General features: G+C 52.5%; 1 protein-coding gene across 1 annotated transcript; it reads left to right on the forward strand.

Annotated features, from left to right (window-relative positions):
• Window positions 1–72: 72 nt before the first annotated feature.
• On the forward strand, window positions 73–11092 carry MATCAP1 (microtubule associated tyrosine carboxypeptidase 1). Its single transcript, XM_066557781.1, has 6 exons — window positions 73–465; window positions 4379–4522; window positions 8422–8554; window positions 8629–8934; window positions 9687–9784; window positions 10286–11092. Exons 1-6 carry the CDS (start codon window positions 73–75, stop codon window positions 10448–10450), a joined length of 1239 nt encoding a protein of 412 aa, XP_066413878.1. The 3' UTR covers window positions 10451–11092.
• Window positions 11093–13852: the final 2760 nt, after the last annotated feature.

The following is a 13852-nucleotide window of genomic DNA, read 5'->3' on the forward strand; positions in this document are numbered from 1 at the left end:
GGTGCCGCCGCGCTGGAGGCCGCGGGCTCGGCGCCGATGGGCTCGGGGGCCGCCATGGGCTCGGGGGCCGCCATGGGCTCGGGGGCGGCCGGCGGGCCGGGCCATGGCGCGCCGCTCTGCCCCTGCCCGTCCCTGCCGCCGCCCCCCGCGCCGCGCTGCCCGCGGGGAAGCCGCCGGCTCTCGGAAACCGGGGCCGGGGCGCGGCGGAGCGAGGGCGCGGCGGGGCGCGGGGGGCTGCGGGCCGCCGCCTCGCTGCCGCACATCGCGCGGGGCCGCGGCGAGGAGGGCGGCGGGCGGCGCAGCCCCTGCCTGCTCGTGGCGCTGCGGCCGCGGAACGTGGAGGCGGAGCGGGAGCGCTTCTTCCGCGCCAGCTTCGCCTACGACCCGCAGTTCGAGTACGCGGAGCCGGTGCCCGCCGCCGTCCTGGACAAGTACGGGGCCGCCTCCGACCGCTTCGTGGCTCAGGTGAGGCGGGGCCGGGGAAGGATGCTCGGCCTGGGAAGAGAAGGAGAATGGAGGGACCGGTGTGGGATGGAGCCTGGTGGGGCTGGCCAGGAGATGGTCCATGGTCATGGAATTCTGGAATGGTTTGGGTTGGAAGGGGTTTTAAAGACCGTCTAATTATCCCACACACCCTGCTGCCATGGACAGTGACATCTTCCACCAGATCGGTTGCTGCAAGTCCCATCCAACATGGCCTTGAACATTTCCAGGGATGGGGCAGCCACAGCTTCTCCCTGGGCAACCGGTGCCAGGGCCTCAGCACCTTCACAGGGAAGAATTTATTACTAATGTCCAGCCTAAAACCACCCTCAGTCAACTTAACACCATTCCCCCGGTCCATGTGAAACCTGGCCTTCTTTCCCTCCCAGCTGGTGCCCAATCCCTCTCCCCTTAGCACCTTTGATATCCTGCCTTCATTACACTCACCCTGTGATTTCTTAAACCTCAGGTTTTAGTGGCCTCACCTACCTGCAGGAATGGTACCTGCTCCATGGTGACAGGGGTCATGCTGCTGCTGGGTGATGCCAGGTTGGATGGGGCTTTGAGCAACCTGGTCTAGTGGAAGGTGCCCCTGCCCATGGAGGAGGATTGGAACTAAATGATCCCAAATGTCCCTTTCCACCCAAACCAGTCTGTGTTTCTATGCTCAAACTGGCTCCTGCTTATGCTGGGAGCTGTGCTCCATCAGGGACACCTTGCTGGCATGCTTCTGCACTTGTTGCTGTAGAACTAACAGCAGAGGAGCTGGAGCACATGGGTGATAGCAAGGGAAGTGCTCCTTAGCCTGAATTACCTGGTGGTTAAGTCTGGCTTGTTTTCTGGAAGACCTAAAGGTTGTCCAGTGCAGCAGCATCCTTAAGGCATCAGCAAACATGGTCAGTAATGACATTAATTGGTGAAGACTCCACTTAAGGAGTCTGTATTATTTTGTTTAACTGTTTCCATGGCTTATACACTACTGAAACATTTCTGAGTTGCTCTCTGCCATGGGGATGGCAGTGAGAAAACAGCTCCTGGTCATTCATCAGGAGAGAAGAGGTAGGAGTGTGCTTCCAGGGTGCTGTGCCCTCAAACAAGCCTTTTGTGGCTGCAGGAGTAGAGCTGCTCTGTTCCTTCAGCCTGTGCCTGGAGCTGGGAGCTGGCTGTGTCCCAAAACCAGTTTGCACCTGGGAGTGAGCATCCTGCCTCTAGGAAGAGCATCCTTTCTGCCACATGAACCAGTGAGCAGATAAAAACCCCCTCTTATCCCAAATTCAGGCTGGCACACTGGAGGTATTTCTTTGCACCTCTCAGTCAGGAGTTACTTATTCAAATAACAACTTCCTCACTGATTTATTTATTGTTTTTTGAATGTTTCCTTTTCCTGCATCACTGCCCATGCCTCTACCTGGATTATTATCCAGATGATTCAGGCCCTTTCTGCACACAGCTTTCTGAGCAGTTTGTCATTCCCAGTGTGTGCCATACCTCTGCCCCACATGAACTGGTGCCAGTGAGGCTCTTGCAGGGGAGACACTCTGACGCCTGCAAAGACCTCTCAGCTTTTGGCATTTCCCTCCTGTATTTTATTCTCTGAGACTTGCACTAAAATGAGTTGCTCAGAGCTCTTTCTCCCTGTGCTTTTTCCTTTGGTGCAGTTGGCTTGCTGCAGAGTAAAAGATGAATAATTGAGATTATTTTTCTCTGGGCGGTGCTTTGAATGAATGGAATGAAGGTTTGTAACCACTGTGGATTCTGGAAGCTTTTGCAGGAGATACTAAGTGTTGAGTGTTTCTGCCAATGTTTCTCCAGGTTTTCTGGTGAGGCTGGGATGGGACAGCATTCATGGCACTGTTCCTCTGCTCTTGCCCTGCAGTAACCTCCTTCCAGTCTCTTTTATTTTGGGAAGCATTTTTCATTGGCAGCTAACTCTTAGCTATAAACTGCTTTTATTTTCAAAGACCTTCATTAATCATGGAGATTAAATAAATAAGACATTTTGCTAAGTCAGCATCCTTGGACATGAGCAGAGAAACCAACACCAGCTCCCTGCTTCCAGCTGCTCTGCATGTGCTTGGGGGGTTATTTTATTTTCTTAATAGAAAACTTAAATAAGCCAGGAGGATTCTTCCAGCCCTGTGGAGGCTCATCTCCCTGGAGATCACATCCCTGGTTTGCCATGTGAATTTGAGTGGCACCAGCACAGAGCTGGAGGATTTGTTGTCCCACTGCATATGTTGGGTGCATGATCTGGGGATGCTCAGGACATTGGAATCTCAGGAATTTTGCTCACCAGGATGTGCTCTGAAGGTCAGGAAGGAGCTCTCTGGTTGTCTTATTCCTGGGCACCAGCTGTTGCTGGGTTTCTCTTGGCTCAGTGATTTGGGTCCCCTGGGAGGAGAGAGAGCAAGTGGCTGACAGGGGTGGGAGGATGAAAGGTTGTTTTTCTCCAGTGGTCAGCTAAAGGTACCTTGCAGTGCTGTAAAAATGAGTCTGATTGTTCAGCAAACAAAGCAAAAAAACCCAAAATCCCCCACCCCAGCACCCCAGAAAACAAAACTGACAGCAGAAAAACTGTGCACAGCTTCTCCTGGAAAGACTCAGTAAATGACTTGAGAATAAAAACCAGCTGTGAAAACTGCTCACGGAAGGAAAATCAGGACCTTCTGCAGGGGTAGAGGAGGTTGCTCACCAGATGCAGACCTAAAGCCCCTCTGAGGATCATAGAATTGTTTAGATGGGATAAGACCCTTAAGATCAAGTCCAGCTGTTACTTAAGCACTGCCAATCCCACCACTAAACCTCATCCCCAGGTGCCACATCTACATCTTTTGAATGCCTCCAGGAATGGTGACTCCACCTCTGCCCTGGGCAGCCTGTTTCAATGCTTGGCAACCCTTTCCATGAAGAAATTTTTCTAATATCCAACCTAAACCTCCCCTGGCAGAACTGGAGCAATTTCCTCTTTTCTTATGGGGTGTTGGATGATTTGAGCACCAGTACTGGTGGTGAGCACACATCTTCTGATCCTGGGTAACCTTAGGGACTAGGGAGGGACAACAAGTGGTCCAGGGCTGGGAAGCTTGGCAGCAGCCCAGCCAAGTTTGCAGAGGCAATAAAACTGCTGGAAAAACTCCAGAACTGGTTGAAAGTCATCTGCTTTGGAATATGTACTAATATAATATGAATATAATATCTAATATTAATATATTAATATATATTCCAATGGCTGGAGAAAGTAATTGCTTGAAAATGTCTGCAATGGAAGCACACTTTTTTGGGGAGGAAATGGGCTAATAAATGTTCATATTTTATAGAAGCTCCATCAATGTTAATGTCAATAATGGAGCACGTGATGCTTTTATTAGAAGGCTGCTGGGTGTACAGCAGGCTGGTGTGCTGAGATGCTGTTTGAAGCAGCATCACTGCAGAGGGTGATGCACAGCCTCACTGCTGCGTTGGAATTCAGCCCTGGAGTAAGAAACTCTGGGAGTAAAAAGCAAGCTCAGAAGCTGGAGATCTTTGTGCAAGCACTGGAGTTTGCAAGGAGAACTAAAAGCAGAAAAGATTGAAAATAATCATGGATTTAACCACGCTGTGACGATGCAGTTTCTCTTCTGCTTGCCCCATTTCTGCAAGAGATGCCTGCAAGGGTGACAGAAAGCAGAAGGAATATGCTGTGGGTGATGCTGATTGTGTGAAGTGTCTGTCTGTCCTGGTAGCCACCTCCAGCCAGCTCAGTCTTCTTGTTTTTTTAGGTCGTGCAAAACCACGTGGTATTTTAGAGGGGTTAATCGGGGTTGCCTTCACTGGGTTTGTTGCATGTGGGATTTTAGGCTGTATTTGTAAGCAGGGAGGTGTTTGTGCTTATGTTTGTACTTTCTGTGTGCCACAGGCCATCAGGATCATCCGTGCTGTGCTGGAGAAGTACGGGACCTACGAGAGCTTCGAGGTGGCCACGGGCGGGCGGCTGCTGAGCAAGTGCCAGATCTGGTCTGTGATCCGAAAGTACATGCAGAAGGAGGGCTGTGTGGGAGAGGTAATCCACATCCCTGCTTTATCACTTGTAAAACACAGCAAAATATTTATTTTCTGATAAAAAGGACTCTGATTAAGAAATGTTTTGGTTACAAAGAGGAAGCTTTTCTGCTCCGAGCAGTGGTGTCCTTTTACCTCCAGCTTCACCATACTCCAGGTTTAGGACTTGGGTGCTGGTTCCCCCAAACTTCCTGTGATGTTTTCCATGTGTATCTCCCTTCTGTGCTTGAGAGAGAGGGAGCAGCTGCTGCTTGTCTGCATGGCCATGCCAGGAGCCTTTTGCTGCGTGCATGAGGCATCAATTACTGTTGGGAAGTCATTTCTTGCTGTTGGCAGTGGGAGGACAGACTTCTCTGATAGCTGCCTTAACCCACATGTCTAAAAGCAAAGCCAGGGGAGGAGATTTCCTGGTGTCCTGCAGGACATGCAGGTTATGGTGCTTTGAAACCCCAGGCTTGGGTTTTGAGGCTGGGAAATGCGTGGTTAAGATACAACAGTAGCCACGTGGGATGGAGCCAGGGGAGAAGTTCAACATCTCCTAACCTGGTTTCTCTGCACTCCCTGCAGCATCCAGCATGGAGCATGCCACAGCTGCCATTAAGGAGCTTTTTTTATCCCTTCTGCCAGCAAGGTGTGGGCAAAACACTTTCACCATCCTGGGTTCCAAGTCTGAGAAGGATTTCTGGACCTGGCTTTGTGTGGGTTGGCTTGCAGGGCTCCCTGGGGTTTTTGGCTGCAGGCCACGGACTGTGCAGTGCTGGCTGGTGTGGGGGCTTCCTCACCACTGCTTCTTGGCCAGACTCTATTTCCTATCTCTGATTTTTCACCTCTGTCTCCAAAGAGGGTTATTGGTGAGCATTTCTCCAAAGTATCACCTCACCCAGTGGTACCCAGTGCATTCCATGCAGGGAAAGCAGGAATGAGTACTCCCCTGAGGTCCTTCCTGCCCAAGGATATTTCATTTCCTTCTCAAACACCCTTGGTTTGCCCTGATGCCTCCTGAGGATGTTCCTGGGATGTGGATTTGGCACCTTGGTCCTCCTAAGCCTTTGCTTGGGACAGAACAGATTTCTGCAGATGTTTTCCTATAATTCATCTGCCTTTGAGTGCCCAGAGCCAGTCCCAATACCCAGCCAAGCAGCTGCCAGTCTTACAGACCTGCACTTACACCTTGCTAGTTGAGCTCTATCTCTTGGGTTTATTAATTGATCAAATACAGCTACTCTGTTCTCCATTAATTGAGCCCTAGCTGGGCAAAAAGCCATTGATTCTCTTACGTATTGGTGTACAACTGGCTTCCTTCCAGCCCTGTGTAGTTGTCCCTGGGCTCAGAGGTGCTGGACTCAATGAATCCTGTGGGTCCCTTCCAGCTCAGGACATTCTGTGATTCAAGGCAACGCAGAGTTCAGTCACTGTTTGCACGTCGGTGGGGCTGTTTTATCTGGGGCCTTTGATAAGTGCTTTGGAAACAATGAAAGCATTGGTTTGTTCCTCTCTATCCAATGGAAATTTTGCTGGATGTGTCTGGGGTAGAAGAGACAAGGGTTTCACCTGCTCTCGATACAGCCACGTTGGCAGAACTTGCTCCCTGTACAACACCAAAACTTGTTGAGACTTCTGCATCACTGATAATCTCACACCCTGTCAGGGAGCTGGGTGGTTTCAGGTTGTGTCTCCCTCCCTGCACCTGTATCTCTGATTCCTGACTTTCACCATCTGTGTCTGTTCTGCCGTGCCCTTTGCTTCCCTGATCCGTACTAATCGTGGTGGCTTGCTCAAAAGAGAAGAACCTCCTGTGGGATAGTGTTAGCCCAGAGCACAGCAGCTGGTGTGTCCCTGCCCAGGGGCAGCCCTGGCAGGCAGCGTGGCCAGGCTGGTGCAGCCCCTGCAGCTGCCCTTTGTCCCCAGCACCGATCAGCAAAGGCAGGATCCCGCTCCCAGCACCGCTCCTGGGTAAGTGCTCGTGCTGGAATTAAATTTGTGCCCTCAAAAGCTGCTTTGTTGGAGTCCAAGCTGCAGATCCTGAAGCTCTTCTGCTTTTCTTCTGACTTAGGACAGACATGATGCTGCCAGAGGTTTCCATGTGGATTTCAGTGGGCTCACAGCTTGCAGCAGAGAAACACCTGGCCCCACTGGTAAGTGCTGCATGGCAATCCCTGGGGTTGTGGAGTGTTGTCAGCCTAAACAGTGCTAGCTGCTGTCTCTTGGGATCCCATCAAAGGCCTCCCTCTACCTCTGAGCTGCTTGCTCAGTGTCAGAGGTCCTGAGCAATGCCAGGAGAGACAGGAACCCATACCCCAGTGCCATGGGGACCACCAGAAGCCTTCCCTTGGTTCCTTGGGATGAGCTCTTTCTCCATCAGTGCACCACAAAAGCTGAGCAAAACCATGGACCACAAGGATGCACTGGGGATGCTGCTCAGAATGAGAGAGGTCACAGACCTGGAGAGCTGGTCCTGCTGCTCTTTGGCTGGAGTTGCAGCCCTGGTTGTACCTGCCAAGCTGGAGGATCCCAAAATAAGGCAAGTGGTGCTGCTCAGCAGGATGAGGTTTTGTAGCAGGAGAAGGGCTGCCAGTGGGCAGCATAAGAAGCTGTGGTTTCTGGCACTGTCCAGAGTCCCTTTCCATTGCTCCTGGATGGCTGGTTCTGCATGAGGAGTCAGAGGTGAACTGACAAGGCTCAGCACTGGAGGGATTCCTTTTCACACTGATATATTTTAACCCAGGTAAGCAGTTGCACTGTAAGTATTTGATGCTGTTTGTTTGCCCAGTGGTGGACTCTGTTAGGCTGCACTTTTGGCTTTCATAATAATAATAATAAATCTGACTTCAAGCTAACCAATTCAGTCTCCTCTCTTTTTTTTTAATAAGAGAAGAATTGTCATGTTGTAACACAGGCACATGCTTTCATCCTGAAAAGTATCAGTTGTGAAATAACAGGTGGTTTATAGAGTTAATAGGTATGTAGGGGATTTTGATTGCTATCCTGAGGTTTGCCACTGCCAAACCTCAGATACAAGAGCTCCAAGCAACCATCCTCTGGTGGTGCTGCAGCTTTGAGTTGCTGCAGATCTGAAGTCGAGTGCTCAGAAAGTGCTGCAGGCTGGCAAGTTAACTTCTGGTGAGCAGCTCTCTTCACTCCAGCACCTGTGATAGCAAAGTTTCTCAAAATACCATTTTCTCTGTATAAAAATACTGAATAGCCCTACACATGCAATGCCCATCCCTGCTGTGAATTGTGGCCAGCACATATGGTTCCTCCTGTGAGGGTGGACTGGCATGGAGCCATCCTCACTGCTCATGTCTTGAAGCCTCAAATGAGAGAATCTGTGGAGAAGTCCTTAAAAATGGAGCCAAAACCTTGGATCCCTCAGGAGATGTTTCGTGGGGAGTGCAGAGCCATTATAAAGCTGTTGGATGTTCAGAGTGGGGTTGTTTCGATGGCCAAAGTTGCTGCCCCATCCCGTTGCCAGTGGGGATGCAGAAGGGGGACCAGGCAGCTCTCCAGAGGATGTCCATCCTGTGTGGCCACAAAGGGCTGGGGAGCCCATGGGAACAAGCTGGGGAGGTGATGCTGGAGCCAGAGGGGCACTGCAGGAGGCTGCCCAGGAGCTGCCTGCTCCCCCCACAGTGTCTGCTCAGCTTTGTTGGCTGTAAAGATATTAAAGGAGCTACTTCATCCCTGCATGAGATCATCTCTCTCCTCTCATCCCCCCACCCCCAGTGGCTCTTGCTGTCTGTCATTCCTTTGGGGAGCTGCAGCACAGCCCAGTGATGGTGCAGCAGTGCCAAACAGCACCATCCATGCTGTCAATGGATATTTCTGACCATCTGCCACCATCTCAGCCTGTGCTGAGAGCCAAGCCCCGCTCATGGCCGTGTCCTCCTCCTCCTCCTGCAGGTGGTGGTGCAGCTGACCGATGACCTCCTGTCGCAGGCAGTGATGATGGTGGAGGACAGCCGGCCCACGCTGGCCATCAACCTGGCCGGAGCCCGGCAGCACTGGCTGGAGGGGATGCTGCGCCACGAGATCGGTCAGCTGGGCTGCTGTGGGCGGGGGCAGAGCTGGGGGACGCTCTGGGCATTCACTCCTGTCCCCTCTCCCCAGGCACCCACTACATCCGGGGGGTCAACAACACGCGGCAGCCGTGGCACAGCTCCGAGGGCCGCAAGCAGTACAGCCTGAAGCCCGCCAACCCCACGGAGGAGGGCCTGGCCAGCCTGCACAGCGTCCTGTTCCGCAAGCAGCCCTTCCTGTGGCGGGCTGCCCTGCTCTACTACACCATCGAGAGGGCCAGCCACCTCTCCTTCTCTGCCCTCTTCCAGGACCTGGAGCAGTACGTGCAGGATGCTGGGGTCCGGTGGGAGTACTGTGTGCGGGCAAAGCGGGGCCAGACGGACACCTCACAGCCAGGTACCACTGGGGGGGTCAACTGAGCTTTGGGAAGAATTCTATTGACTTATCATATATATTTCTTTTTTGTTGTTTTAAGAAAAAACAGAGTGTGGTATGTTCTGCTGCTGTGTAGGTTAAGCATCACCAGTCCTGTAGAGTGTGAGTTGGCACAGGCAGCCAGAACAGGCACAAACTCATGGCTAGAACACAAAAAGTAAATTTATTTGCATTACCTCGCTGACTGGGGGATCCCCAGAGCAACACCCAACACCTGGGCAGAGGAACACAAGATCAAAGGGTCACCAGCCTGCTGTTCACAAGCTTATCAAGAGTTACACCCAGGTGCAAGGTCACTTCAGCAATTTACAATCCTCCAGATTAGAGTTTTGCTTTTAACCCTTTCCTCCCAACACAGCCATAGCCCCCAGTGCCTGTATCCCTCTCCATGGGAGTGGCACAAACTCTTGGAGAAGCAGCAGGCGAAGGAGAAGAAACATTTGGTTACATTTGGTTACATTTGGATGCTTGCAGTGGTTTATCCTTTGAAAAAATTACTTGGTGATTACTTGGGAAGTATCCCAGTGGGGTCTGTGGCTCTGGCTGCACCCGGCTGCCTCCCCAGTGCTCACCCCTTGGGACTTGGCAGTCCTGAGCCCTGGCACACTCGTGGGCAGTGCCCACATTCTGGTTATTGTGGTCAGCAAACGTTCAGGCAAGGGGAGGGTGGTAGAAGCCAGGAGCCCTCTCCCAGACCTTTTCTGCTGCTCCAGGCTGTTTCAGTAAGGACCAGGTGTACCTGGACGGCATTCTCCGCATCCTGCGCCATCGGCAGACCATCGACTTCCCACTGCTGGCTGCCCTTGGAAAGGTAAGAGCCAGGGTGAGGGTGGGCAGGGGGTGGCTGATCCCACAATCCCATCCCACCCCAAAGTTCACACAGGCTCCCTGAATCTCGTGGCTTCCCAAAAACCAGCCCTTGCTTGGCAGCCCTTCAGCTCTTTGTCTTTCCCTGAGCTCATGGATCTCTGTGTACCAGGGAAAGGCTGTGCTGGGTAGGATGCAAGGAAGGACAGGACAATCCATAATCCTCTGTGGGAGACTTTCGGGAAGAGGCTTAACCCAGCAGGTTAAGCCTTTCTGGCCCTTGGCCACAGCAGTCCTGCTGTCACCTGTCCTTGCAGTGACCGAAAATTACCAAACCTGCAAATCCTTGCAAATCCCACACCCCCAGCAGCTCTCCTACTGCCTCCCCACGAGCAGCAGGGATGTTCTGACTGACCCAGGGTGGCTGCAAGGGCACCAGATGCCCCCCATGGCACCTGCCAGGGTTTGGGGTGGAGGGGACTGACCCCCATCTCCTTCCTTCCAGGTGTCCTATGAAGATGTGAATCGGCTGAAGGAGTTTGGGGTCCTGGAGAAGGCTCGCATCCCCCACTTCATGCAGGACCTGGAGCGGTACATGAAGCAGCTGGATCACATTGTCACCACCAATGGCCTGAACGAGGAAGAGCTGGAGCAGCTGCTGCCTGACTGAGGGGCACCCCCTGAAGCAGCACCCCAGGGGTGTAACTGGTGCTGTTTACTGGGTTTTACTGGGGCTGGAGCGGAGGGCAGAGCCCGAGGCGGGCGCTGTGCATGTAGCGCTGTGTAGGGTAGCGCGGCCAAGGGCCCGTGTGGTTGTGTTGATGTGTCCCCTGCATCCTCCCTGTGTATTTTGGGGATGCCTGTGCTGCTCCACCTGGCTTTGGGGAGCCAGACAAGAGGGTTCAGGGAGAGTGAGGGCAGAGTTGGGGTGATGTGCTGGTCCCTCGAGTGCAGAAGGCTGTGCTGGGGGAGTTGCAATGGGGGGATTGCTGTAGGGTACCAGGAGTGCTCCCAGCACTGTGGGGGCACCTACTTGGGGCCAGAGACAGGGCTGGGGGCTCTGGGCTGTGCCTGGCAGGGAATAAGGGCTGCACTGCACCCACAGATCGCCCCATTGATGCCTTTTCCCCTCCCCACCCCATCCCTCATGTCCTCCACCAGCAGCAGGAAGGACTTGAATCCCCCATTACCAATCTCTGCCCAGCTCTGCACCCCAGCTATGGCCACCCTGCCTGGCTTTGAGGACTCAGGGTGGGGACTGGGTTTGATGTTAGGAAAAAAGCGTGTAATAAAGGTGATGTAATGGAAAAGACGTGTGGGCAAAAGGTTGTGGATAGCATCGAAACCCAGGCTGGCACCACTGTGAACACCCACTGTGCCTCTTGCTGGCACAGGCAAAGCTGCATGGTCTGAACTGGTGTGTCAGGGGCTGGAAGGGGTCATGGACTGTGACAAACAACATACTGGACAAGGACATCAGTACATCAAATCAGGCAAAAGTAAAAACTGGAGCAGTCATGGCACCCCTGGGAGTACCCTCTTAAGAGAAAACAAAACAAAACCCAAACCAAACAAACCCCACAGCTTCTTGTCTTGCATCCCACTGAGCTCCTGCAAAGGAAGCACAGGCCAGTCTGTGGCCCCAGAGAGCTCAGGCTCAATCCCAAAAGCTCCAAGTTTGGCTGCAAGCCCTGTTCTCAGCATCCCCAGCTGCCCCTCACTCCTGATCCTGCAGGGCAGCTGCAGATTCTTCACAGGGTGTAGAGGCTGTAGCAGGCAGGGCAGCACAAAGCTTGGGAAAGGAGAGCACTGGGGATTCTGCTCCCCTCTAGTCCAGCTCTCCAAGAACATGCTGGCACTTTTCACAGCTCCCCTGCACAAACCCACTGCCAGCACGGTCAGTTAAGACTCTGCTCTTTAATGTACTATTTCCTCCAGCATTGCACTCCCCAACGCTGAATGCAATACAGCGCTGCTTTAAAAAGATATTTACACACATCCCAGCATCACCCCCTTGTCAGCCCGAGGAGCAAGGCCTCAGCCCACGCCGAGACCCAACCAGGGGAAGTCTCTTGCGGCCTTTCTGTCGGAATGGCAGCAGTGACAAAGGGCAACAGAGCTACTGCGGTGGTTCTGGATTGGTTTTGGTCGCATCCCTGATGAAATAACAGCATGGAGATGGGAGAGGGTGTTGATCTGTGCCCAGGCAGGGCTAGAAGCGCTTCATCTGCCGGCGCTCCTGCCGCCGCTGCTTCTTCTCGTTGGGCTCCTGAGCAGCGGGCGAGGCCTCGGCTGTGAACCAGGGCCCCAGGATGTTCACCCACAGGAGGTAGAGAGCCCGCCCCGGAGCCTGCAAAACACACGTGGCACAAACTCAGCCACAAACTCCTGTCCCTCCTCAGGGACAGGAGGGCTGGTCCTTCTGAGGGACACAAAGCAGCTGGATTGGAGGCATCTCAGGGTGCACGGAAATCAAAGGCAGTGGCAGGTGCCCAAAATAAACGGCCTGGTTTCATTCCATGGTTGAGGAATGCATACAGAGCTCAGACTTCATGCATGGAAATCCCAGCATCAGGTCTGAATTACCCAGAGGGATCCAACTGTCCAGACATTCCGCCTCTCCTTCCTTCAGAAAACACACCCACATTTCTTTGAATTTATGAAAAAAGCAATCCAGATGGTCTCCAAGGGACAGCCGAGTCTAGGCTGCCCTCTGCCAGGCCAGCTAGAGAGGAATTTTGGGTGAGGACTGAAATAAGATCAAGGACTGAACTGAGATAACTTTCCATGCTCCCACAATTGCCTTCTGTACCTCTGTGGGATATCCTCAAAGCAAATGTGGGGCTTTTAAACTAAATGGGAGATATTTTTTCTCCTTCTGCTCACACAGTTTTAGCTGGACACATGACAAATGTTTAAGGAGCAGAAAAGGTTTGGTGTGTTAAGGGGAATGAAAGCCTGTAGCTTTTCATTTTATCTACCCAAAGGCACAGTGTGCAGCAGATCCCAGCCTTGGTGCATGCTGAATGGCTCAAAGAGCCAAACATGATGAAACACTGTTTGTTACAGACACAGAAAGACTCTGTGCACCAAGACAGCTTTGATCTGCCTCATGTTGCTTGTTGCCCATTTATGGGACCAGAGGGAAAGACAAAGGCCAGCCTAGTTTTTGCGTGGTTGGCCCAGAGGGATCAGGACTTCTTTGCCTTGTTCAGCCTAAATTTTAAACAAGATGTGACAAGGAGATTAAAAACCATATCAGGAAGTAGTTCAGGCCTGAAACATGACACTGAAATGAAATGGATAAATAATGTCCTCCATCCTGAAGACAGGGAAAGAAAGCAACAATGCAGAGCAAGATGGAAAACAGCAGGGCTGGGGCTTACCAAGAGCCAGAAGTACCAGACGTAGAGCGAGAAGCAGCTCAGCACTTGGACTATAGCTGTCAGCAGGATCACATCCTTAAGGTGCCTGAGGGAACAAAAGCAAAGTGTTAATCTTTCATTTCAACCCCTGCCAAACATGGCAGCTCCTCTGCCAGCACAGTCTGCTCTGCCTCAGGGGAGCGACCCTGCCCAAGCCAGGCTGTCCCTGCTTTGCCACACACGGTTATCTAGAAGAGTCAAAGCAGCAAACAACAACAGCAAAATACTCTGATGAATTAAAGAGATGATCTCCCTCTGCAAAAACAACATTGAGAAAGCTGAGGAATTGCTGGGGGTTGGAAATCAGCAACAAAACCACCCCCCACCCCCACAGCCGCAGCAGCAGCCAGCACTGCTGATTTGACACCTATAATGACAGAAAGTGTAACTCCTCACGACTGGCTGTGCTGAAGGGAGCCATGAATCTTCCCCATGCCATTTCACGGGCTGACAGACACTTGGGGTCACTAAAGGACAAGCACACCACAAGCTGAGCTACAGCAACAGACGGCTCCTCCTCCCCTCCTGCTTATCTGACTCCAGCCCTTCCATGCCAGCCTGAGGCAGAGCTGAGAGCAGCCAACGAGAGGAATCAGCTGCCCACACTTCAACCACCACCCTCGGGGATCTGACACCCAGGAGATGTA

The sequence above is a fragment of the Molothrus aeneus genome, chromosome 11 (assembly GCF_037042795.1).
Source record: "Molothrus aeneus isolate 106 chromosome 11, BPBGC_Maene_1.0, whole genome shotgun sequence".
Taxonomy (NCBI): Eukaryota; Metazoa; Chordata; class Aves; order Passeriformes; family Icteridae; genus Molothrus; species Molothrus aeneus.

Excerpts from the sequence above, each read along its gene's own strand:
- MATCAP1 (XM_066557781.1), top strand. The coding sequence starts at position 73 with ATGGGCTCGGGGGCGGCCGGCGGGCCGGGCCATGGCGCGCCGCTCTGC. Across the intron at positions 8,935-9,686 it reads GACGGACACCTCACAGCCAG|GCTGTTTCAGTAAGGACCAG; the intron begins GTACCACTGGGG and ends CTGCTGCTCCAG. Across the intron at positions 9,785-10,285 it reads TGCTGGCTGCCCTTGGAAAG|GTGTCCTATGAAGATGTGAA; the intron begins GTAAGAGCCAGG and ends CCTTCCTTCCAG.